We start from the raw sequence: 27,922 nt of genomic DNA, 5'->3' as shown, positions 1-27,922 counted from the left end.
CGGAAAAAGAATGGAGGCAAAGATCGAGAAGGCGCAAGAAATGTTTAATAAAGACCTAGAAGAACTAAAGAACAAACAAACAGAGATGACCAATACAATAACTGAAATGAAAACTACACTAGAAGGAATCAATAGCAGAATAACTGAGGCAGAAGAACGGATAAGTGACCTGGAAGACAGAATGGTGGAATTCACTGCTGTGGAACAGAATAAAGAAAAAAGAATGAAAAGAAACGAAGACAGCCTAAGAGACCTTTGGGCCAAAATTAAACACAACAACATTCGCATTACAGGGGTCCCAGAAGGAGAAGAGAGAGACAAAGGACCAGAGAAAATATCTGAAGAGATTATAGTCGAAAACTTCCCTAACATGGGAAAAAAATAGCCACCCAAGTCCAGGAAGTGCAGCGAGTCCCATACAGGATAAACCCAAGGAGATATTTGCCGAGACACATAGTAATCAAATTGGCAAAAATTAAAGACAAAGAAAAATTACTGAAAGCAGCAAGGGAAAAATGACAAATAACATACAAGGGAACTCCCATAAGGTTAACAGCTGATTTCTCAGCAGAAACTCTACAAGCCAGAAGGGAGTGGCATGATATACTTAAAGTGATGAAAGGGAAGAACCTACAACCAAGATTACTCTACCCGGCAAGGATCTCATTCAGATTCGATGGAGAAATCAAAAGCTTTATGAACAAGCAAAAGCTAAGAGAATTCAGGACCACCAAACCAGCTCTACAACAAAAGTTAAAAGAACTTCTCTAAGTGGGAAACACAAGAGAAGAAAAGGACCTACAAAAACAAACCCAAAACAATTAAGAAAATGGTCACAGGTACATATCGATAATTGCCTCAAACATGAATGGATTAAATGCTCCAACCAAAAGACACAGGCCTGCTGAATGGATACAAAACCAACACCCACATATATGCTGTCTACAAGAGACCCACTTCAGACCTAGGGACACATACAGACTGAAAGTGAGGGGATGGAAAAAGATATTCCATGCAAATGGAAATCAAAAGAAAGCTGGAGTAGCTATACTCATATCAGATAAAATAGACTTTAAAATAAAGAATGTTACAAGAGACAACGAAGGACACTACATAATGATCAAGGGATCAGTCCAAGAAGATATAACAATTATAAATATATATGCACCCAACATAGGAGCACCTCAATACATAAGGCAACTGCTAACAGCTATAAAAGAGGAAATCGACAGTAACACAATAATAGTGGGGGACTTTAACACCTCACTTACACCAATGGACAGATCATCCAAAATGAAAATAAATAAGGAAACACAAGCTTTAAATGATACATTAAACAAGATGGACTTAACTGATATTTATAGGACATTCCACCCAAAAACAACAGAATACACATTTTTCTCAAGTGCTCATGGAACATTCTCCAGGATAGATCATATCTTGGGTCACAAACCAAGCCTTGGTAAATTTAAGAAAACTGAAATCATATCAAGCATCTTTTCTGACCACAACACTATGAGATTAAAAATGAATTACAGGGAAAAAAAACGTAAAAAACACAAACACATGGAGGCTAAACAATACGTTACTAAATAACCAAGAGATCATTGAAGAAATCAAAGAGGAAATCAAAAAATACCTAGAGACAAATGACAATGAAAACACGACGATCCAAAACCTATGGGATGCAGCAAAAGCAGTTCATAGCTATACAAGCCTACCTCAAGAAACAAGAAAAATCTCAAGTAAACAATCTAACCTTACACCTAAAGGAATGAGAGAAAGAAGAACAAACAAAACCCAAAGTTAGCAGAAGGAAAGAAATCATAAAGATTAGAGCAGAAATAAATGAAATAGAAACAAAGAAAACAATAGCAAACATCAATAAAACTAAAAGCTGGTTCTTTGAGAAGATAAACAAAATTGATAAACCATTAGCCAGACTCATCAAGAAAAAGAGGGAGAGGACTCAAATCAATAAAATTAGAAATGAAAAAGGAGAAGTTACAACAGACACCACAGAAATACAAAGCATCCTAAGAGACTACTACAAGCAACTTTATGCCAATAAAATGGACAACCTGGAAGAAATGGACAAATTCTTAGAAAGGTATAACCTTCCAAGACTGAACCAGGAAGAAATAGAAAATATGAACAGACCAAATCACAAGTAATGAAATTGAAACTGTGATTAAAAATCTTCCAACAAACAAAAGTGCAGGACCAGATGGCTTCACAGGTGAATTCTATCAAACATCTAGAGATGAGCTAACACCCATCCTTCTCAAACTCTTCCAAAAAATTGCAGAGGAAGGAACACTCCCAAACTCATTCTACGAGGCCACCATCACCCTGATACCAAAACCAGACAAAGATACTACAAAAAAGAAAATTACAGACCAGTATGACTGATGAATATAAATGCAAAAATCCTCAACAAAATACTAGCAAACAGAATCCAACAACAGGGTTTCCCTGGTGGCGCAGTGGTTGGGAGTCCGCCTGCCAATGCAGGGGACGGGGGTTCGGGCCCTGGTCTGGGAAGTTCCCACACGCCACGGAGCAATGAAGCCCATGTGCCACAACTGCTGAGCCTGCGCTCTAGAGCCCAAAACCCACAACTACTGAGTCCTCGTGCCCCAACTAATGAAGCCCGTGCGCCTGGAGCCCGTGTTCTGCAACAAGAGAAGCCACCGCGATGAGAGGCCCACGCACCACAGCGGGGAGTGGCCCCCGCTCGCCGCAACTGGAGAGAGCACGCACACAGCAAGGAAGATCCAACGCAGCCAAAAATAAACAAATAAAATAAATAAATAAATTAAAAAAAAAAAAAAAAGAATCCAACAACACATTAAAAGGATCATACACCATGATCAAGTGGGATTTATCCCAGGGATGCAAGGATTCTTCAATATACGCAAATCAATCAATGTGATACACCATATTAACAGACTGAAGAAGAAAAACCATATGATCATCTCAATAGATGCAGAAAAAGCTTTTGACAAAATTCAACACCCATTTATGATAAAAACTCTCCAGAAAGTGGGCATAGAGGGAACCCACCTCAACATAATAAAGCCCATATACGACAAACCCACTGCAAACATCATTCTCAATGGTGAAAAACTGAAAGCATTTCCTCTAAGATCAGGAACGAGACAAGGATGCCCACTCTCACCACTATTATTCAACATAGTTCTGGAAGTCCTAGCCACAGCAATCACAGAAGAAAAAGAAATAAAAGGAATACAAATTGGAAAAGAAAAAGTAAAACTGTCACTGTTTGCAGATGACATGATACTATACATAGAGAATCCTAAAAATGCCACCAGAAAACTACTAGAGCTAATCAATGAATTTGGTAAAGTTGCAGGATACAAAATTAATGCACAGAAATCTCTTGCATTCCTGTACACTAATGATGAAAAATCTGAAAGAGAAATTATGGAAACACTCCCATTTACCACTGCAACAAAAAGAATAAAATACCTAGGAATAAACCTACCTAGGGAGACAAAAGACCTGTATGCAGAAAACTATAAGACACTGATGAAAGAAATTAAAGATGATAGCAACAGATGGAGAGATATACCATGTTCTTGGATTGGAAGAATCAATATTGTGAAAATGACTATACTACCCAAAGCAATCTACAGATTCAATGCAATCCCTATCAAATTACTAATGGCATTTTTTACGGAACTAGAACAAATCATCTTAAAATTTGTATGGAGACACAGAAGACCCCGAATAGCCAAAGCAATCTTGACGGAAAAAACCGGAGCTGGAGGAATCAGACTCCCTGACTTCAGACTATACTACAAAGCTACAGGAATCAAGACAATATGGTACTGGCACAAAAACAGAAACATAGATCAATGGAACAAGACAGAAAGCCCAGAGATAAACCCACGCACCTATGGTCAACTAATCTATGACAAAGGTGGCAAAGATATAAAATGGAGAAAAGACAGTCTCTTCAATAAGTGGTGCTGGGAAAACTGGACAGCTACATGTAAAAGAATGAAATTAGAACACTCCCTAACACCATATACAAAAATAAACTCAAAATGGATTCGAGACCTAAATCTAAAACCGGACACTATAAATCTTTTAGAGGAAAACATAGGAAGAACACTCTTTGACATAAATCACAGCAAGACCTTTTTTGATCCACCTCCTAGAGGAATGGAAATAAAAACAAACAATAAACAAATGGGACCTAATGAAACTTCCAAGCTTTTGCACAGCAAAGGAAACCATAAACAAGACGAAAAGACAACCCTCAGAATGGGAGAAAATACTTGCAAATGCATCAACGGACAAAGGATTAATCTCCAAAATATATAAACAGCTCATGCAGCTCAATATTAAAGAAACAAACAACCCAATCCAAAAATGGGCAGAAGACCTAAACAGACATTTCTCCAAAGAAGACATACAGATGGCCAAGAAGCACATGAAAAGATGCTCAACATCACTAATTATTAGAGAAATGCAAATCAAAACTACAGTGAGGTATCACCTCACACCAGTTAGAATGGGCATCATCAGAAAATCTACAAACAACAAATGCTGGAGAGGGTGTGGAGAAAAGGGAACCCTCTTGCACTGTTGGTGGGAATGTAAATTGATACAGCCACTATGGAGAACAATATGGAGTTTCCTTAAAAAACTAAAAATAGAATTACCATATGACCCAGCAATCCCACTACTGGGCATATACCCAGAGAAAACCGTAATTCAAAAAGACACATGCACCCCAATGTTCATTGCAGCACTATTTACAATAGCCAGGTCATGGAAGCAACCTAAATGCCCATCAACAGACGAATGGATAAAGAAGTTGTGGTACACATATACAATGGAATATTACTCAGCCATAAAAAGGAACGAAATTGAGTCATTTGTTGAGAAGTGGATGGATCTAGAGACTGTCATACAGAGTGAAGTAAGTCAGAAAGAGAAAAACAAATATCGTATAGTAACGCATATATGTGGAACCTAGAAAAACGGTACAGATGAGCCAGTTTGCAGGGCAGAAGTTGAGACACAGATGTAGAGAATGGACATATGGACACCAAGGGGGGAAAACTGCGGTGGGGTGGGGATGGTGGTGTGCTGAATTGGACGATTGGGATTGACATGTATACACTGATGTGTATAAAATTGATGCCTAATAAGAACCTGCAGTATAAAACAACAAACAAAACAACTAATACTAAACTTTCATTGGGTTATTTGTATGGAAATATGTTAATATAAATGTTTCAGACATTACATGAAATTTCTAAAAATCTTATATTTGTATTTGTATGGAAATATGTATGGAAATATGTTAATATAAAGGTTTCAGACATTATATGAGATTTCTAAAAATCTTATATTTGTATTTGTATGGAAATATGTATGGAAATATGTTAATATAAATGTTTCAGACATTACATGAAATTTCTAAAAATCTTATATGTTCTGGTATAATGTTATAAGTAATAATCCTAGTTATTACTTTAAAATGTATATCTCAGAAATAACTAATTTTCTTGTCAACTGCATTATTATGAACTTTCATCAAATCTTTAACAGTGGTCATTTTTAAGTCTTTTGTCATTTACAGACAGTTCTGGGTGTACTCTGATGCTTTTGCAAATATGTTCCTATAAAAGGCTTTCATCTTCAAGAAATTCATGGAAAAGACTCTGACAAGTACAGGTTTCTGGTAACTGACTGTACTGCTGAACTGAATGAATAAGCATTTTCAGAACTCTAATGAAAAACTGATGAACTCATAAAAGTGCTAACAAAAGATCAAGATGAAAAAAAAATTAATTACATGGGACTGAGTGAACTGATGAGGATGAGTACAGTTTTTGTGACTTTCTCTCAGAATTAAAAAAAAAAATCCCACAAGGACTCAGAGGCAAAGAATATACAAATCAATTTTCACTGCAAAGTAAAGCAGCTGTTACAGTGGAGGATTACTGGACTGAATGTCAATATTATGACATAGTATGAGTGTGTTTCATGTTTGGTAATTGCAATCATTGTTGCTTTTGTTGTGGTCATCCATGTACAATGCTTGGTGTCAGTCTACTTATCTCTTGTAAAAATAAAATACAGTGTGTGTGTGTGAAAAAAAAAAAAAAAAACTACAGTGAGGTATCACCTCACACCAGTTAGAATGGGCATCATCAGAAAATCTACAAACAACAAATGCTGGAGAGAGTGTGGAGAAAAGGGAACCCTCTTGCACTGCTGGTGGGAATGTAAATTGATACAGCCACTATGGAGAACAGTATGGAGGTTCCTTAAAAAACTAAAAATAGATTTACCGTATGATCCAGTAATCCCACTCCTGGGCATATACCCAGAGAAAACCATAATTCAAAAAGACACATGCACCCCAATGTTCATTGCAGCACTATTTACAATAGCCAGGTCATGGAAGCAACCTAAATGCCCATCGACAGACGAATGGATAAAGAAGTTGTGGTACATATATACAATGGAATATTACTCAGCCAAAAAAAGGAACGAAATTGAGTCATTTGTTGAGACGTGGATGGATCTAGAGAATGTCATACAGAGTGAAGTAAGTCAGAAAGAGAAAGACAAATATCGTATATTAACGTATGTATGTGGAACCTAGAGAAATGGTACAGATGAACTGGTTTGCAGGGCAGAAGTTGAGACACAGACAAACAAACAAAAAAAACAACTAATACTAAACTTTCTTTGGGTTATTTGTATGGAAATATGTTAATATAAATGTTTCAGACATTACATGAAATTTCTAAAAATCTTATATGTTCTGGTATAATGTTATAAGTCATAATTCTAGTTATTATTTTAAAATGTATATCTCAGAAATAACTAAATTACCTTGTCAATTGCATTATTATGAGCTTTCATCAAATCTTCACCCATGGTCAGTTTTCAGTCTTTTGTCATTTACAGACAGTTCTGGGTGTACTCTGATGCTTTTGCAAAAACGTTCCTATTAAAGGGTTTCATCGTCAAGGAATTCATGGAAAAGACTCTGACAAGTACAGGTTTCTGGTAACTGACTATACTGCTGAACTGAATGAATAAGCATTTTCAGAACTCTAACGGAAAACTGATGAATTCATAAAAGTGCTAACAAAAGATCAAGATAAACAAAAATTAATTACATAGGACTGAGTGAACTGATGAGGATGATTATAATTCTTGTGACTTTCTGTTTGAATAAAAAAAAAAAAATCCCCCCCCCTCCCAAAAAAAAATCCCACAAGGACTCAGAGGAAAAAAATATACAAATCAATTTTCACTGCAAAGTAAAGGAGCTGTTACAGTGGAGGATTACTGGACTGAATGTCAATATTATGACATAGTATGAGTGTGTTTCGTGTTTGGTAATTGCAATCATTGTTGCTTTTATTGTGGTCATCCATTTACAATGCTTGGTGTCAGTTTATTTATCTCTTGTAAAAATAAAATACAGTGTGGGGACTTCCCTGGTGGTCCAGTGGTTAAGAATCCTCCTTCCAATGCAGGGGATGTGGGTTCGATCCCTGGTTGGGGAACTAAGATCCCACGTGCTGCGGGGCAACTAAGCCTTTGCGCCACAACTAGAGAGAAGCCTGCATGCCATGTAGAGCCCGCACACCACAACAAAGACCTGATGCAGCCAAAATAAGTAAATTGAAAAAAAAAAAAAGCCAAAATACAGTGTGTGGGTGTGGAAAAAAAAAAAGAATATTCAAAAAATAAAAAATTTAAAAAATTTAAAAATTTAAAATATAAAAAACTCAAGCATCCACCCTCACTCCCTTCCCCATCATTATCATTCTTCTTATCGCACTGGAAAGTGGGGAGGGAGTCAAACTCACATGAATTCCTCATCTTTTGTGGTCCGTATACGCACATAGGCATCAATGACAGCTGGCTTTCGGACGGTCTCACAGCGAACATATTCCTTCCCCTCTTCATCGCGAAACGTGCGATAAATCTTGAGACAACGGCCAGTGGCAGAAGAGTTAAGGCTTGTCACAGAAGCTGTGTCATCATCTCTGTGATTGTTTCCTGCTGCTGCTGAGCCTGCTGCTGCAAGGCAGAAAAAGATTTCCACACATTCCCCCTACCACCCAAATGGCCATTTTCTTGGGGTTGAGTGGAGACTCCAAAGCTCAACATCCCACAGAACTATGGTTCTACAGAAAGCATCAGTCACCACCAGCCCCAAGAATACACTGAGTTGTCCTTTCCTGACTTCATTTTACCACTGTCAGTGTTCTCGTTTTTGTTAGTACAGAAAGTTCTGAAAGGATCTCAAAGAAACACGTTTGTTATATAGGGGACAGAAGAGCAGTAGCTGTATTCTGATTCTTCTGAACAACAGCGCAAGAAGAAAGTCCAAGCAGGAAGCAGTTGATGGTCACATTATAGAAAAGCACCCAAGCACCCACGGGAAATAGATGGCACCACAGAAAAAATCCAGAGTCTCAAGGCCTAGAGTATGCTTCTCCAACTTTAATATGAATGAATAGGAATCATCTGAGGATCCTGTTAAAATACAGATTCTAATTCAGTAGGTTTGGGGTGAGATCTGAGATGCTGCATTTCTAACAAGCTCCCATGTGATGTAGATACTGCTGGTCCAGGACCACACTAGAGGAAAGGCTTTATCACATCTTTACGAAGTAGCCAGAACAACAGAATTACACAAAGCTTTTACAGAGAGGAAACAAAGGAAAGGCTACTGTGAGTGAAAATAGTCATTTAAATCTTCATCTTCAGCCTTTATCCTCTCTCTCAGTATCTACATCCAAGTTTTCAACTGCCTGCTTGACATCTATACTGGGAGTATCATGGGGACCTCAAACACCACATATTACACCTTTCCTTCTTAAACCTGCTTCTTTTTCTGAAATTTACTACTTTAATCAATGGTACCACCACCATCTTTCTAGCAAGCAAGAGTGAAATCTTAAGGTCCCTTTGATTTTTCTCTTTTCATTCCCAGTGACCAAATCCCAAACCAGTTTAGGCCTTTCTCATTCCCACCGTCAACTTATGCAATTTTGGGTTGGTGATTTTAAACTTTTTAGGGTCTAAGACTCCTTTGAGAAGCTTCTGAAAGCCATGGATCTTCTCAGAAAAGGCACATTTGCACAGAATTGTACATGTGATTTCAGAGGGTTCATGAACAACCCCCCAATTCATCCACAGATTCTGTATTAAAAACTCTTACCCTCTAGGATGAATGCCCAGAAAACTCAATTGATGTACAGCACTGATAGCCCTGGCTTGGCCAGGCCTAATACAGACAGAGGCAGTAGTGGACTGGCAGCATCTCTTCAACTTGTGCCCCACAGACAAACCTAGAGTCCAGTTTGCAGAATCTCTCTACCTCATCTATAGGCTTCCCTACACTCATCCCCTACTTCTTCTGCCTCCAGCTTTACCTCAGTTATTAGCGTGGTTATTTACACTTTCTTGATCTTTCTTTTTCTTGTCTGTCTGTGAAGTCACTACCCTCACCCAGTAGCATCCGCTGCAGTTCCTTCCGCTCCTGTTCCTCCCGCTCACGTGACAGCTGAGAGCTGGTTTTCTTATTCTGCAACATGTTCTCGATGTTCTTTCCCATCTCCTCAAAGTCACTGTCTTCAGCTGAGCTGCTATCTGTGTCAGTTGATAAGATTTCAGTTGATGACAAAACCCTAAAAAGAAAAAACAATGTTAAGAAGAGGGAAACATAAATGTGTAGAAACAACTGAAGAAATACAGTTTTAGTTTAGGCAAGAGTAGGAAATTGAGAAATCAACCTTAAAAAAGAAATATTCAAAATCCACTAAGACATGGGACCCTGAACAGAGAAGCTCTACAAAGTTTTCCCAGAAATTTAGTCACAAGGCAAGTTCAAAATATGAAATAGTACTGCAACTCTTTCACAATTCCTGGAAAAAGCCTGAGAAACAAATCAGTACATCGGTCATTTTTAATAGGGCATTACCATCCTCTAACCACTAAGCCTACTGTTGCCTATCACCACTGTAATGGCTGCCAGGTCCAAGTAGGCCACAAAAGTTGCCATGGAACCTAGCAGTTCTTGCCATTCAAAACCTTTGCCAAGCTGCTTTGAAGGGAGTAGGTACTCTAGCAGTATTATGAATAGACACCACCCTGAAATCTCAGATACCTGACCACTAGTCACTTTATTAGGTGACCTTCTCTTCACTATAAAATAATGTCTGGGACCCCTCCCCTTTCCAACTTGGATTTTCTACAGCACTAAAACAACACACTTGTTCTGCAGGTCAAAGATGCGCTGACATTCCTCTTTGTAACGCTCTTGATGCTCAGCCACAGAAAACCTTGATCCACGGGCAAATTTACTCATGGGCCCCTCTCCAGAGCGGGCCTGTTCTGTTGACATTGTGCGTACTACATCGATCACTTCCCAGCGGGACAACTTTTTAATCTACAAGAGACACACACACACACACACACAAATCATTCAGGGATTTCAAAGGACAAACCAGGGTACATGGTTAGAGAGTTAGACCAAAACCAAAAAAACAAAAAACACAACAACAATGAAATCACCCAAAGCAGGTTAAACAGAAAGCTTTGGGAAAGCTAACTCCTGAAAAAGTATCTAAGATCCAGTTTACCACAACCTACCCTACAAAATTCTCCAGATTAGTTCCTAGCATCTGCCTCCAAGCTTTTCCCTCTCTATACAAAGCCCCTAGGAGCCTGTAAGTCTTCCTCTTCCACACCCACCTCTTCCTCAGGCACGCCAAATTTACGTAGAAGTTGCTTGGCATTTTTCAGTGAAAGGCGACGGAGGTCTGCATCTGTTCCTGTCACTGTCTTCTTCACTGGCTGAGGCTCCTTATCATCCTACCTCAGAAACAAAACAAGAGAGAATACTAGTAAGCTGAACTCTTTATGGTAGGCATTTAAGTCATCCTGTCAACATTTTAATGGCTTTCCAGATCCCCACCCATTCATCTCCATTCCTTAACCTCTATTTCTTCCTCCCTTGATTTTTAACCTCTAGAAATTCAGACAGTCTCACCTTCTGCTGTGTTGGTTTGTTTGGAATCTTCACATAGGAGAATCCTTCACCACACCCTGTGGGATCTGCCACCCCAGTCACCTCCAGGAGACACTTGCCCTTCATGGCAGCAATGAAGGCCCTTGTGGTGTTCCAAGGAGCAGTGCGAACCTGAGTTATAGAAAAAGATTCAAAGGGTGGTGGGAAACATTTGCTCTAGCCATACTTAGAAGGTGGGGATAATTACAATAATGTACAATTTGATGCTTTCTTAAACTGTCCACAGAGATCAATAGTTACATAAAGCTGCCCAGTACTCAGCCTGCTGTTCTTTCCTATGGTACTTAAATCATGATAATAAACAGAGGCCAAGATCTCAGTCAGTATAAGTAGGAATATGTGGAACAGTGGCACCCCCTTCAGCCCCATATCCCTTGGGTTTGACTGAGAGTTCTCAAAGACAGTGTTGCCCCCACCCTCACGATGCTCAAAGAGTTAAGTTAGATTGATGACCACATTTGACTGCCCAATTGCTCAAACGCCTTCTTCAGAATGACTCTCACAATTAGATGATAAGCATGCTTTACAAAAGCACTGGCCCCAATCCCAGTAGCAATAAATCAAAGTGTATTCTACCTCTGCCACTGGTTTGGTCAAAAAGGCCTGTCCTCTCCTGGGACCCTGAATAGTGTTCATCAACCCCATTAAATAATCAGGCAGTTAAGACAAGGGGAATGTGCTTGTCCAAACAGACCAGTCAAGAGTATAAATTATTAGCTAGAAAGAGGCCAATTCTCTACTCAAGATTCAATCTTGAAGGCCATTCAACAGAATCTTTAATTTTGGAAATTCTTAGACATCCACTCATTGTTAACTCCAACCTCAAAAGAATAGTACAACAATGCTTCTTTAGTCACTCTGCCTGACCTCACTGACAATCATTCACTCACTTAACAAATATTTATGGAATATCTACCACATGTCAAGCACTACTTTCTCAAGGACCTCATGTTAGTGAGGGAGAGATAAATAAACCAACAAATTCAATACTGCATGATCAGTGCCATGATAGGAAAGTAAAAAGTGCTGTATGTACACAAAGAAGGAAAGGATGGTGATCCAATCTGAATGAAGGGTGGGAGTGAGGGCAAGAGTCGGGAAAAGCTTCCAGGAGAATATAACTTGTAGATGAAAGCCAGATGACAGAGGAGTGGAGAGAAAACATTCTAGGCAGAAGGAATAGCAGTTGCAAAATCCTAGAAGACAGCAGAAAGAAATTAAGGGAACTGAATGAACTTCAGTATGTTTGGAGCTTAGAGTATAAGATGGGCAGTGACAGATGAGAGGAGGTGAGAGTTGTATTACAATACAAGACCAAAATCATGTAGAGCCTTACGAATCATGTTAAGGATTTCTTCCTAAGAGAAATGAGGACCCAAAGGAAGTCTTTGGGCAAGAGAGTGATATGACCAAATTTTTGTTTTAAAAGATCATTTAATTTTTTGACAAATGGTACTAGAATAACTGGACATTCATATGCAAAAAAAATGAACCTTAATCTACACCTTGCACCCTAAACAAAAATTAACTCAAAATGGATCTAACCATAAGATCTAAAGCAATAAAACCTTTAGAAGAAAATATAAGAAAAAAACTTTGCAACCCTGAGTTAGATTAAAATATCTTACATATAACACTAAAACCACAAGCAACAAAGGAGAAGATTTACAAGTTAGACTTCAGCTCTTCATAAGACACTGCTAAGACAATTAAAACACAAGCCTCAGATTGGGAGGAAAATCTTTGTAAATCACGTACCTGATAAAGAACTCGGACCTAGAATACATAAAGAACTCTCAAAACTTTAGAAGAAAACAAACAACTAATTAAAAATAAAAATGGGCAAAAGAGATACAGACCCTCAACCAAAGAGGATAACTGGATGATAAATAAGCACATAGAAAGATGCTCAACATCTTTAGCTATCAGGGAAATGCCAATTAAAACTGCAATGACAGGAGGATTAACCAAGATGGCGGAGTAGAAAGACGTGCTCTCACTCCCTCTTGCGAGAGCACCAGAGTCACAACTGGCTGCTGGACAATCATCGACAGGAAGACACTGGAACTCACCAAGGAGGATACCCCACGTCCAAGGACAGAGGAGAAGCCACAGTGAGACGGTAGGAGGGGCGCAATCAGAGTAAAATCAAATCCCATAACTGCTGGGTGGGAGACTCACAGACTGGCAAACACTTATACCACAGAAGTCCACCCACTGGAGTGAAGGTTCTGAGCCCCATGTCAGGCTTCCCAACCTGGGGGTCCGGCAACGGGAGGAGGAATTCCTAGAGAATCAGACTTTGAAGCCTAGTGGGAATTGATTGCAGGACTTCGACAGGACTGGGGGAAACAGAGACCCCACTCTTCGAGGGCACACACAAAGTAGTGTGCGCATCGGGACCCAGGGGAAGGAGCAGTGACCCTGGGGGAGACTGAACCAGACCTACCTGCTGGTGTTGGGGGGTCTCCTGCAGAGGCGGGGGGTGGCTCTGTTTCACCGTGGGGACAAGGACACTGGCAGCGGGGGTTCTGGGAAGTGCTCCTTGGCGTGAGCCCTCCCAGAGTCTGCCATTAACCCCACCAAAGAGCCCAGGTAGGCTCCAGTGTTGGGTTGCCTCAGGCAAAACAACCAACAGGGAGGGAACCCAGCCCCACCCATCAACAGTCAAGTGGATTAAAGTTTTACGGAGCTCTGACCACCACAGCAACAGTCAGCTCTACCCACCACCAGAGCCTCCCATTAAGCCTCTTAGATAGCCTCAACCACCAGAGGGCAGACAGCAGAAGCAAGAAAAACTACAATCCTGCAGCCTCTGAAACAAAAACCACATTCACAGAAAGACAGACAAGACGAAAAGGCAGAGGGCTATATACCAGATGAAGGAACAAGAAAAAACCCCAGAAAAACAACTAAATGAAGTGGAGATAGGCAACCTTCCAAAAAAGAATTCAGAATAATGATAGTGAAGATGATCCAGGACCTCGGAATAAGAATGGAGGCAAAGATCGAGAAGATGCAAGAAATGATTAACAAAGACCTAGAAGAATTAAAGAACAAACAAACAGAGATGACCAATAAAATAACTGAAATGAAAACTACACTAGAAGGAATCAATAGCAGAATAACTGAGGCAGAAGAACGGATAAGTGACCTAGAAGACAGAATGGTGGAATTCACTGCTGCAGAACAGAATAAAGAAAAAAGAATGAAAAGAAATGAAGACAGCCTAAGAGACCTCTGGGACAACATTAAACGCAACAACATTCGCATTATAGGGGTCCCAGAAGGAGAAGAGAGAGACAAAGGACCAGAGAAAATATTTGAAGAGATTATAGTCGAAAACTTCCCTAACATGGGAAAGGAAATAGCCACCCAAGTCCAGGAAGTGCAGAGAGTCCCATACAGGATAAACCCAAGGAGAAACACGCCGACACACATAGTAATCAAAGTGGCAAAAATTAAAGACAAAGAAAAATTATTGAAAGCAGCAAGGGAAAAACGACAAATAACATACAAGGGAACTCCCATAAGGTTAACAGCTGATTTCTCAGCAGAAACTCTACAAGCCAGAAGGGAGTGGCATGATATACTTAAAGTGATGAAAGGGAAGAACCTACAACCAAGATTACTCTACCCGGCAAGGATCTCATTCAGATTCGATGGAGAAATCAAAATCTTTACAGAGAAGCAAAAGCTAAGAGAATTCAGCACCACCAAACCAGCTCTACAACAAATGCTAAAGGAACTTCTCTAAGGGGAAACACAAGAGAAGAAAAGGACCTACAAAAACAAACCCAAAACAATTAAGAAAATGGTCATAGGAACATACATATCAATAATTACCTTAAACGTGAATGGATTAAATGCTCCAACCAAAAGACACAGGCTTGCTGAATGGATACAAAAACAAGACCCATATATATGCTGTCTACAAGAGACCCACTTTAGACCTAGGGACACATACAGACTGAAAGTGAGGGGATGGAAAAAGATATTCCATGCAAATGGACATCGAAAGAAAGCTGGAGTAGCTATACTCACATCAGATAAAATAGACTTTAAAATAAAGAATGTTACAAGAGACAAGGAAGGACACTACATAATGATCAAGGGATCAATCCAAGAAGAAGATATAACAATTATAAATATATATGCACCCAACATAGGAGCACCTCAATACATAAGGCAACTGCTAACAGCTCTAAAAGAGGAAATCGACAGTAACACAATAATAGTGGGGGACTTTAACACCTCACTTACACGAATGGACAGATCATCCAAAATGAAAATAAATAAGGAAACACAAGCTTTAAATGACACAATAGACCAGATAGATTTAACTGATATTTATAGGACATTCCATCCAAAAACAGCAGGTTACACGTTCTTCTCAAGTGCACAAGGAACATTCTCCAGGATAGATCACATCTTGGGTCACAAGTCAAGCCTCAGTAAATTTAAGAAAATTGAAATCATATCAAACATCTTTTCTGACCACAACGCTATGAGATTAGAAATGAATTACAGGGAAAAAAACGTAAAAAAGACAAACACATGGAGGCTAAACAATACGTTACTAAATAACCAAGAGATCACTGAGGAAATCAAAAAATACCTAGAGACAAATGACAATGAAAACACGACGACCCAAAACCTATGGGATGCAGCAAAAGCAGTTCTAAGAGGGAAGTTTATAGCTATACAAGCCTACCTCAAGAAACAAGAAAAATCTCAAGTAAACAATCTAACTTTACACCTATAGAAACTAGAGAAAGAAGAACAAACAAAACCCAAAGTTAGCAGAAGGAAAGAAATCATAAAGATCAGAGCAGAAATAAATGAAATAGAAACAAAGAAAACAATAGCAAACATCAATAAAACTAAAAGCTGGTTCTTTGAGAAGATAAACAAAATTGATAAACCATTAGCCAGACTCATCAAGAAAAAGAGGGAGAGGACTCAAATCAATAAAATCAGAAATGAAAAAGTAGAAGTTACAACAGACACCACAGAAATACAAAGCATCCTAAGAGACTACTACAAGCAACTTTATGCCAATAAAATGGACAACCTGGAAGAAATGGACAAATTCTTAGAAAGGTATAACCTTCCAAGACTGAACCAGGAAGAAATAGAAAATATGAACAGACCAAATCACAAGTAATGAAATTGAAACTGTGATTTAAAATCTTCCAACAAACAAAAGTCCAGGACCAGATGGCTTCACAGGTGAATTCTATCCAACATTTAGAGAAGAGCTAACACCTATCCTTCTCAAACTCTTCCAAAAAATTGCAGAGGAAGGAACACTCCCAAACTCATTCTATGAGGCCACCATCACCCTGATACCAAAACCAGACAAAGATACTATAAAAAAGGAAAATTACAGACCAATATCACTGGTGAATATATATGCAAAAATCCTCAACAAAATACTAGCAAACAGAATCCAGCAACACATTAAAGGGATCATACACCACGATCAAGTGGGATTTATTCCAGGGATGCAAGGATTCTTCAATATACGCAAATCAATCAATGTGATACACCATATTAACAAATTGAAGAATGAAAAGCATATGATCATCTCAATAGATGCAGAAAAAGCTTCTGACAAAATTCAACACCCATTTATGATAAAAACTCTCCAGAAAGTGGGCACAGAGGGAACCTACCTCAACATAATAAAGGCCATATATGACAAACCCACAGCAAACATCATTCTCAATGGTGAAAAACTGAAAGCATTTCCTCTAAGATCAGGAACGAGACAAGGATGTCCACTCTCACCACTATTATTCAACATAGTTCTGGAAGTCCTAGCCACGGCAATCACAGAAGAAAAAGAAATAAAAGGAATACAAACTGGAAAAGAAGAAGTAAAACTGTCACTGTTTGCGGATGACATGATACTATACATAGAGAATCCTAAAACTGCCACCAGAAAACTGCTAGAGCTAATTAATGAATATGGTAAAGTTGCAGGATACAAAATTAATGCACAGAAATCTCTTGCATTCCTATACACTAATGATGAAAAATCTGAAAGAGAAATTATGGAAACACTCCCATTTACCATTGCAACAAAAAGAATAAAATACCTAGGAATAAACCTACCTAGGGAGACAAAAGACCTGTATGCAGAAAACTATAAGACACTGATGAAAGAAATTACAGATGATACCAACAGATGGAGAGATATACCATGTTCTTGGACTGGAAGAATCAACATTGTGAAAATGACTCTACTACCCAAAGCAATCTACAGATTCAATGCAATCCCTATCAAATTACCAATGGCATTTTTTATGGAGCTAGAACAAATCATCTTAAAATTTGTATGGAGACACAAAAGACCCCGAATAGCCAAAGCAGTCTTGAGGGAAAAAAACGGAGCTGGAGGAATCAGACTCCCTGACTTCAGACTATACTACAAAGCTACAGGAATCAAGACAATATGGTACTGGCACAAAAACAGAAACATAGATCAATGGAACAGGATAGAAAGCCCAGAGGTAAACCCACGCACCTATGGCCAACTAATCTATGACAAAGGAGGCAAAGATATACAATGGAGAAAAGACAGTCTCTTCAATAAGTGGTGCTGGGAAAACTGGACAGCTACATGTAAAAGAATGAAATTAGAATACTCCCTAACACCATACACAAAAATAAACTCAAAATGGATTAGAGACCTAAATGTAAGACTGGACACTATAAAACTCTTAGAGGAAAACATAGGAAGAACACTCTTTGACATAAATCACAGCAATATCTTTTTTGACCCACCTCCTAGAGGAATGGAAGTAAAAACAAAAATAAACAAATGGGACCTAATGAAACTTCAAAGCTTTTGCACAGCAAAGGAAACCATAAACAAGACAAAAAGATAACCCTCAGAATGGGAGAAAATACTTGCAAACGAATCAACGGACAAAGGATTAATCTCCAAAATATATAAACAGCTCATTCAGCTCAATATTAAAGAAACAAACACCCCAATCCAAAAATGGGCAGAAGACCTAAATAGACATTTCTCCAAAGAAGACATACAGATGGCCACGAAGCACATGAAAAGGTGCTCAACATCACCAATTATTAGAGAAATGCAAATCAAAACTACAATGAGGTATCACCTCACACCAGTTAGAATGGGCATCATCAGAAAATCTACAAACAACAAATGCTGGAGAGGGTGTGGAGAAAAGGGAACCCTCTTGCACTGTTGGTGGGAATGTAAATTGATACAGCCACTATGGAGAACAATATGGAGGTTCCTTAAAAAACTAAAAATAGAATTACCATATGACCCAGCAATCCCACTACTGGGCATATACCCAGAGAAAACCGTAATTCAAAAAGACACATGCACCCGAATGTTCATTGCAGCACTATTTACAATAGCCAGGTCATGGAAGCAACCTAAATGCCCATCAACAGACGAATGGATAAAGAAGTTGTGGTACATATATACAATGGAATATTACTCAGCCATAAAAAGGAACGAAATTGAGTCATTTGTTGAGAAGTGGATGGGTCTAGAGACTGTCATACAGAGTGAAGTAAGTCAGAAAGAGAAAAACAAATATCATATATTAATGCATGTATGTGGAACCTAGAAAAATGGTACAGATGAGCCGGTTTGCAGGGCAGAAGTTGAGACACAGATGTAGAGAACGGACATATGGACACCAAGGGGGGAAAACTACGGTGGGGTGGGGATGGTGGTGTGCTGAATTGGGCGATTGGGATTGACATGTATACACTGATGTGTATAAAATTGATGCCTAATAAGAACCTGCAGTATAAAAAAACAAACAAACAAAACAACCAATACTAAACTTTCATTGGGTTATTTGTATGGAAATATGTTAATATAAATGTTTCAGACATTACATGAAATTTCTAAAAATCTTATATTTGTATTTGTATGGAAATATATATGGAAATATGTTAATATAAATGTTTCAGACATTACATGAAATTTCTAAAAATCTTATATGTTCTGGTATAATGTTATAAGGAATAATCCTAGTTATTACTTTAAAATGTTATCTCAGAAGTAACTAATTTTCTTGTCAACTGCATTATTATGAACTTTCATCAAATCTTTTTTTTTTTAAATTAACTAATTAATTTATTTATTTATTTTTGGCTGTGCTGGGTCTTCATTTCTGTGCGAGGGCTTTCTCTAGTTGCGGCGAGCAGGGGCCACTCCTCATCGCGGTGCGTGGGCCTCTCACTATCGCGGCCTCTCTTGTTGCAGAGCACAGGCCCCAGACGCGCAGGCTCAGTAGCTGTGGCTCACGGGCCCAGTTGCTCCGTGGCATGTGGGATCCTCCCAGACCAGGGCTCGAACCCATGTCCCCTGCATTAGCAGGCAGATTCTCAACCACTGCGCCACCAGGGAAGCCCCCATCAAATCTTTAACTGTAGTCATTTTTAAGTCTTTTGTCATTTACAGACAGTTCTGGGTGTACTCTGATGCTTTTGCAAATATGTTCCTATAAAAGGCTTTCATCTTCAAGAAATTCATGGAAAAGACTCTGACAAGTACAGGTTTCTGGTAACTGACTGTACTGCTGAACTGAATGAATAAGCATTTTCAGAATTCTAATGAAAAACTGATGAACTCATAAAAGTGCTAACAAAAGATCAAGATGAAAAAAAAATTAATTACATGGGACTGAGTGAACTGATGAGGATGAGTATAATTTTTGTGACTTTCTGTCTGAATTAAAAAAAAAAAATCCCACAAGGACTCAGAGGCAAAGAATATACAAATCAATTTTCACTGCAAAGTAAAGGAGCTGTTACATTGGAGGATTACTGGACTGAATGTCAATATTATGACATAGTATGAGTGTGTTTCATGTTTGGTAATTGCAATCATTGTTGCTTTTGTTGTGGTCATCCATGTACAATGCTTGGTGTCAGTCTACTCATCTCTTGTAAAAATAAAATACAGTGTGTGTGTGTGAAAAATAAAAAATAAATAAATAAATAAAAATAAAACTTCAATGACAGACCACTTCACACCCACTATAGGCGGGCAATAATAATAATAGCAATAAAAATAAATAGAAAATAACAAGTGTTGATAAGGATGTTGGAACACTGGAACCCTCATACACTGCTAGTAGGAATGTAGATGGTGCAGCCACTGTGGAAAAGTCTCGCAGTTCCTCCAAAGGTAAAACAGAGTTACCATACAACCCAGCAATTTCACTACCAGGTATTTACCCCCCTGCCAAAAAAAATGTATGTCCATATAAAGATTTATACATGGGTATTTAAGGCAGCTTTATTCATAATAGCCAAAAACTGGGAACAACCAAAATGCCCTTTGACAGGTGATTAAACAAACTGTAGTACATCCATACTGTGGTATACTACGCAGCAATAAAAGGAACAAACTATTAATACACACAACCACCTGGATGAATCTCAACATAATTAGAGTGAAGAACACAGACAAGAAAAAATTTACACTTTCAACAAATGGTGCTGGGAAAATAGAATACCCATGTACAAAATAATGAAGGTGAACCTTTACTTTACGCCATAAAGAAAAATTAACTCAAAATGGGACAAACACTGAAATGTAAGAACTAACAATGTAAAACTCTTAGAAGAAAAGACAGGGGAAAAGCTTCCCGACACTGGATCTGGCAATGATCTCCTGGATATGGAACCAAAAGCACAAGCGACAAAAGTAAAATTAGGTAAACTGGACTACATCAAAATTTAAAATTTCTCAGCAACAAAGGACACAACAGAGTGAAAGGCAACCTATGGAATGGGAGAAAATATTTGCATAACATATATCTGAAAAGAGGTTAACACCCAGAATATATAAACTCCTGCAACGCAACCACAAAAAGCAAACAACCCAATTCAAAAATGGGCAAAGGGCTTGAACAGACATTTCTCAAAATAAGGCATACAAATGGCCAACAAGCACATGAAAAGACACTAATCATCAGGGAAATGCAAATCAAAACCACACTAAGATACCACCTCACACCCATTGAGATAGCTACTTATCAAAAAAACAATAAATAACAAATGCTGACGAAAGTGTGGGGATGTTGGAACTCTTATACACCATTGATAGGAATGTGAAACAGTGCAGATGCTTTGAAAAACATTATGGAGGTTCCTCAAAAAACTATTGATAAAAATAGAATTATCATATGATCCAGTAATTCCATTTCTGGGTATATATGCAAAAGAATTGAAAGCAAGGTCTTGAAGAGATATTTGCTCACCCATGTTCATAGCAGCACTATTCACAACAGCCAAGAGGTGGAAACAATGCAAATGTCCATCAATGGATGAATGGATAACCAAAATAATATTCCATGGTATATGTGTGTGTGTATACATATCACAGAATATTATTCAGCCTTAAAAAGGAAGGAAGGGCTTCCCTGGTGGCGCAGTGGTTAAGAATCTGCCTGCCAATGCAGGGGACACGGGTTCGAGCCCTGGTCCGGGAAGATCCCACATGCCGCGGAGCAACTAAGCCCATGCGCCACAACTACTGAGCCTGCGCTCTAGAGCCCATGCGCCACAACTACTGAAGCCCGCGCGCCTAGAGCCCGTGCTCTGCAACAACAGAAGCCTGCACTCCGCAACGAAGAGTAGCCCCCGCTCGCCACAACTAGAGAAAGCCTGCATGCAGCAACAAAGACCCAACACAGCCAAAGATAATAAAAAACAAAACAAAAACTCTCAAAAAAAAAAAAAGGAAGGAAATTCTGACACATGCTACAACCTGAATGAACCTTAAGAATATTATCCCAGATGAAATAAATCAGTGATATAAAAACAAATACTGTATGATTCCACTTAGGTGAAGTACCTAAAGTAGTAAAATTCATAGGGACAGAAAGTAAAATGGTGGTTGCCAGGGGCTGGGGGAGGGAAAAATGGGGAATTACTGTTTAATGGGTAATAGAGCTTCAGTTTTGCAAGATGGAAAGAGTTCTGGAGATTGGTTGTATAACAGTGTGAATGTACTTAACACTACTGACTACACACTTAAAGGTTAAGATGGTAAATTTTGTGTATGTATTTTACCAATTAAAAAAAAAAGAGTACATGTAACTGTATGATTCCATTTATCTAAAATTCTAAAAAGTGCAAACTAATCTATAGTGACAGGAAGCACATCAGTGGCTGTCAAGGGACAGGGAGGGTAGAGAGAAGGGAGGAGAGAGGAGAAAGGGATTTCAAAGAGGCACGAAGAAACTTTTGGGGGTGACAGATACACTCATTATCTTGTCACGACAATTTCACAGGTATAAACATACAACAAAACGTACCAAACAGTACACTTTAAACATGTGCCGTTTATTGTATGTCAATCATCTCAATAAAGCTGTTTTTTTAAAAAAAGGATAAATGGGATGTACTAATAAAGATTAAAGCTGTACCTCATCATCAATCTTCATCTGGAAATCTTCCTCATTTTCTTCTTCTGGAGCAAAAAAGGACTTCTCACCATAGCCAGCATCCTGGAAGAGGACAAATCCATGCGTAAGACAAAGCACAAGTTTCAATGAATACCAAGTACAGAACACCAAAGCCCATTTTGCATAAAGAATGGATTCTGTAAAGTCTTAGGCGTACCTATCACCATTCTACATCCTTAGGCTAATACATGTGGATAGTTAAGGCCCATAAGGAAGCGAAATAGAGATGCTCATTAACTCAGTGGGACAGAGCTGTGCTATCCCACCCCAGCTAGATCTTTCCTATTTTGGCCTGATAAGGACATTATGCTTCTCTAAACCACATGTCCAGCACCATCATCATCTCTGCCCACCTGGAAGGCTATGGAAAACAACTAAGAACTACTTTCCCTGCTAACACACCTGTCTTACAAAGAACAGAGATTAAAACCACCACCCAAATGAATGAGCAACCGTTTTCAAAGCAAAACAATATACCCTAAGTCCCTCACTAAGCCTTCCCACTGGTATTTAGCTACAATGCAGTTTACCCCAGAACTGATGTACACAGAGTACATCATACAGTTTGACTTTATAAATAATTGGTAATAATCTAGTAACCATCATTCGTAAGCCAGTGAGAAAAGTCTTCATCCTCATCTCTCTGAAAAAAACCCATAGGCATAAGTAGTGCCTAAGAGGAAGGTGTTCACCTTCAGCCGCTGCTCTGCAGCTATCATGCTATAATAAGCGCAGCACTGCTCTGGAGACACCATAGCCCTGATCTCCTCCTCAGTTGGTAAACGAAAATCAGACTTCAGCACCCACCAGTTTGAGTCCATGCCTAGAAAAGATAGAGAAAATGAGACCATTCTGAATCCCAAAGGCCCTTTCATTGACAGCCAACAGGGATGGCAAAACAAGACTGAACTAGGCAATGTCCTAGAAGGTATCAGGCCTAGCCACAGTTAGCCTGACTGTCCAGCAAAGAAAAGCCCTGCTGCTAGGTTTCCTACATCTCACGTAAGACATCCAACAATCACACTGAATTTCCTGACAGGCAAGATTAAATAGCAAAAAAAAAAAAAAAAATTAAATAGTAATCAGAGCCTCCATAATTAGAAGATTTGCTACCTCCTTTTGATGACTTTATTATTTTTTTCTATTTTATTAACTGTATGTTTATCCTTTTAACTGGAAGCCCTAATTCCTTTCTTGGAGAGAGGCAGAGAGGACATATAATCAGTCACAACTGATGACCTGTGCGTTTGAAGTCAGCGCAGAGCTTTAGCCTCTTCCGGATGCTGCTTTCTGAATGGGAAGGAAAGGCTTTTTTTATATCTTCCATTCGGATCCGCCGTGGCCGATCTTTACTCTTCCAGAACAGGCGGTAAATAAAAACCTGCCCAACAAACCGAATTTTTTTTATTTGGCAAAGTAAGGATAAAAGTCCTCCCCAGGGCCCCTTCCCCTGCTAATCCCCTATGTGTTTTGATCTTTCCTGGTGTGCCCCCAAATCCACATATCCTTTTACGTACACCCAGACCCCCTCCCTATCCTCTCATTCTTACCTGGAGAAAGTCTCGAATATGTGTATTGGCCCTTTTGGAGTTGGGCCCAGGAACTTCAAACAAGGGGCACTGCTGTCCAACCACAAAAATATCCACTAATTCTCGAATATAGTAACCTTGTCTTGTGCGAATGATAAGGAAGTCAGTTTCTGGCATCTTATGAAGATAAATTGGAGCACGAAAAAGATTGTTCTCAAATGCCTAACAAAAATAAAAACACAAAAGTTATATACAGAGAAACCCTGGAAATTTAGTAAACTAATGAGAAAGGAAAATCAAGCTTGTTTGCTCTCTATCCCCATTATGCCATCTAAGGTGTATCGAATAACGTAAACAAATTATAACATGGAATATCAAATGGGATTAGACAGATAATTTTTTACCCACTGGCTACCTTTAAGAGTCAGTAGTGGGGAAATTACAGGATTTGGATTCAGATGACACTGGCTCTGCTACTCACTGTATGATGTCAGATAAATTACTTAATATCTATGAGCTTAATTTTCCTCATCTACAAAATGGAGATATTTAAAACGCCTATACCTCACACGATTGCTATAAAGATTACATATGAAAATCACTTTATAAACTAACAAGTACCATACTACTACCCTAGACCTAGCATAGCCCTTGACATAATATGTGAGATCAAAACATTTGTTAAGTAAATTAATAAAAAAATAAAACAACAAAAACAACTAATGAATTAGAAAGTGTGCTAGAAAAGACAGACCAAACATGCAGGACAGAAACATTTGAGCTTGTTTAAGTAGCAGCCAGATGAGGATCAACTATCACAAGAACCTGTGATTCTAAGGAAAGACTTCTCAAAAAAATCAGAAAAGTAGAAAAGAGAGAGGATCTTCAATAGATAGGTGTGGAAAGAAAATTCTAAATGTGGAAAAGAGTTACAGGAGAAGGTAGAAAGGGATCTCTCTGAGAGACTACAAAAGTAGCCACAAAAGAAGGGGATGGACTGGTAGAAAATCTCAATAGCAAGTTACAGGGATAGGAACTCCAGGAACAGTATGAAGGTGATACTCAAAATTTGGTGGGAAATGGACTACAGATGTAAAGGATAAAAAAACAATGTGCTTTGTAGATGTTTTAAGAGAATAAGCAATAGAAACAATGGAATAAAGTAGGTACAAGAGCAGGTAAAATGGTTAAGATTGCCAAGAGAAATGAAGTGGGGCGGGAGTGGGGGGGGGACAAGGTAGAAGAGTGCTAAAGATTTCCTCACATCATTTGTGGACCTCTGTACCTTCCCTTAACAAAATATGTAAAAGCTAGGTTAGCAGAGGGCATCTCTATACCCATCAGAACAAAGAGGGGAAAAAACCATTTCACTACAGCTGGGGACTGTAAGTAGCACAGTTCAGGGTGGTTCAATACTCAAAATGACCACGACTACTATAATCAAAACATACCCATCTTACACATACAAATTAAACATTCATAAATTAACTATAGTAAATTTTTTTTTTAAGATTTTTTTTTAATGTGGACCACTTTTAAAGCCTTTATTGAATTTGTTACAATACTGCTTCTGTTTTATGTTTTGGTTTTTTGGCCCTGAGGCATGTGGGATCTTAGCTCCCCAACCAGGGATCGAACCTGCAACCCCTGCATTGGAAGGTGAAGTCTTAACCACTGGACCACCAGGGAAGTCCCTATAGTAAATTATTAATCCCAGGTTGACTTCCCTATGCCACCCAGATGTTTCTGGACTTCTTACCACTATGTATTTTCAAAAAACTATTTCAAATTTAACTTACTGAATAACATAATAAGGAGCCAGTTTCAATAAAAAGATGCAAAAAATTTTTGGATTATAATCATTTTTAGTTTATATTGCTCTTTCCCATATTTGATGTATAAATAGTATCTCAATCAACTAGAATTGGTCCTTTCCGGGCTGACTAGCTCCTCATCTGTCAATTTCCTTAGGAAAGAGTTACAACAGGAAATAATTCCTCACCTGAAGTAATTGTCCAGGATGGAGTGAGCCTAGAAAAGGAGATGTATGGCAGTAAACAGTTTCTCCATATTTACAATCTGGGGCTCCGGGATCTTTTCCGGGTTTCTATAAGGAATGCAGCAGACCCAGTTATTATCCCAGAATATAATCAATAAGCCTACACAAAATATTCTATGAGCATAGCATTCTACTAATAGTACTACCTGCAAAATGGATATCATTCCTTCCTCCCAATAAATTTCTAGTATAAAATAACAAAATACACGTTCACATATGATCATTGGATATTTAACTACAGCTATACTAACAACAAAGATTTTCTGAGCAGACTCACCCGCTTATAGTAGTTTTTAATCTTGGTTGCCATGCCAACCTGCATCATTAATGGTCCATTTTCCTCACTATATTCTGCAAGAATAAGATCTCCATCTTTGCCTGTGAGGTCCTGAGGTGTGCGCATGAAAAACATCTCTCCACCACCTGAAGCTTGCCTCTCTTGTTCTCTCATCTGCCGAGAACAAAGACAATACGGTACAGCTACTGACAGGACAATAATTGCAGAGTGATGTTGTTCACTGAGACATCAAAAACTTTTACTTGCCTTTTTTTTTTTTTCCAACTTCATAGCAAAAATTGTCAAACATAAAGTCAAAACTATGAACACCTATTATCCCACCACTTAGATGTAACTTTATATTTTGCCATATTTGTTTTATCTGTAACTATCTCTCAATAGATTTTGCTGAACCGTTTTTCAAAGTTGCAGTTACCATGGCACTTCACAGCATTTTCACATGCATCTCCCAAGGACATTCTCCTAAATAACCACAATAACATTCTATCACATCTAAGAAAATAAATAATTTCCTAGTATCATCTAATATCCAGTCCATCTCCCCCATTTGTACTCCAATGTCTTTTATAGCTGTTTTCTTCTAACCAAGATAACCAACCTTAGCCTTCTTTTTGATGTGCTTTAGCAAGGGCTGGACTGAGTGGGGACCTGGCTGAGATAGTGCCCCAAAAGAGTACTTCTTCAGAGGTGGGCGATGGAACTGCCGTAGTTTAATGGGCCCCATGTGGGTGGGAAAGAAGGGCTGCCGTAATTCCACAGCAGGAATTGAGTGCTAAGACAGAAATATAAGGGTTCAAATTAAACTCCAGCCTAGGCAAGATTTACCCATATCCTCCATCAGAAGAAAGCAGTGGTTCCCATTCACCACAGAAAAAATGCTACTTTTACCTGGATAATATTTCCTCCAAAGGTGCCTCGAAGACCCTGTTGCTTAGGGTAGTAATATTCATCATTGGAGAGATTCCATGGATCTTTCACTTCTGGCTGAGACATGTTCTAATGATACATCATCAAACCTTAGTCAGACTACCCTTCTCCATTACCTTTCTTTGTTCTTCTAAACACCAAACCCCTTTTCCCTTCACAGACCTGCTGTGGTTCCTCCTTGATGACTCCTGTTTTCCCTAACAGAATTCGACTCTTCTTCAGAGATGATTCCTTCTTACTCTCCTTGGAGGGAGAGTTAGAAGTAGCCTCTTCCTTTTCATCTGGAATTTCTGAGGAAACAAAAGTCACCCTGGAGTTGTTATCCCTGAAGATTCACCTTTCCTACTGACACCTTTGCAATTCCTAACCAGATTTCTCATCCTTCTCCAGACCACTTCTAGTCCATGATTAACTCCAACCAAACTACACTCCTGACATCTCCAAGGTACTACTTTCCAACATTCCTACCTTATGAGTTTTCCCTAAACAATACACAAATACTAGAAACTGACAGCCACA

At 38.7% G+C, this 27,922-nt stretch overlaps 1 protein-coding gene across 17 annotated transcripts in view; it reads right to left on the bottom strand.

The window, feature by feature from the left end:
• TAF1 (TATA-box binding protein associated factor 1) overlaps nucleotides 1-27,922 on the bottom strand; it is a 112,943-nt gene that overhangs the window by 74,028 nt on the left and 10,993 nt on the right. For 16 of the 17 annotated variants that reach the window (XR_014258676.1, XR_014258677.1, XM_082445940.1 and 13 more), the window contains 14 exons: nucleotides 27,566-27,693; nucleotides 27,365-27,472; nucleotides 27,075-27,248; nucleotides 26,456-26,629; nucleotides 26,122-26,226; nucleotides 24,141-24,341; nucleotides 23,830-23,971; nucleotides 23,283-23,413; nucleotides 22,552-22,632; nucleotides 11,069-11,218; nucleotides 10,771-10,890; nucleotides 10,290-10,465; nucleotides 9,526-9,704; nucleotides 7,875-8,088 (listed from right to left, as the gene is read on the bottom strand). Coding sequence is in view for 15 of the 17 variants with exons in the window: in XM_082445940.1 (XP_082302066.1) it covers nucleotides 7,875-8,088; nucleotides 9,526-9,704; nucleotides 10,290-10,465; nucleotides 10,771-10,890; nucleotides 11,069-11,218; nucleotides 22,552-22,632; nucleotides 23,283-23,413; nucleotides 23,830-23,971; nucleotides 24,141-24,341; nucleotides 26,122-26,226; nucleotides 26,456-26,629; nucleotides 27,075-27,248; nucleotides 27,365-27,472; nucleotides 27,566-27,693 (2,083 nt within the window). In the remaining 2 variants the exon portion in view is untranslated. The remainder of the gene's footprint in view (nucleotides 1-7,874; nucleotides 8,089-9,525; nucleotides 9,705-10,289; nucleotides 10,466-10,770; nucleotides 10,891-11,068; nucleotides 11,219-22,551; nucleotides 22,633-23,282; nucleotides 23,414-23,829; nucleotides 23,972-24,140; nucleotides 24,342-26,121; nucleotides 26,227-26,455; nucleotides 26,630-27,074; nucleotides 27,249-27,364; nucleotides 27,473-27,565; nucleotides 27,694-27,922) is intronic. The other variant, XM_082445938.1, reaches the window with a different exon arrangement.

Source organism: Balaenoptera physalus (assembly GCF_965194825.1).
Source record: "Balaenoptera physalus genome assembly, chromosome: X".
Lineage (NCBI taxonomy): Eukaryota > Metazoa > Chordata > Mammalia > Artiodactyla > Balaenopteridae > Balaenoptera > Balaenoptera physalus.
The sequence above is the reverse complement of the archived record's forward strand: the minus strand, read 5'-3'. Positions and strand labels throughout refer to the sequence as shown.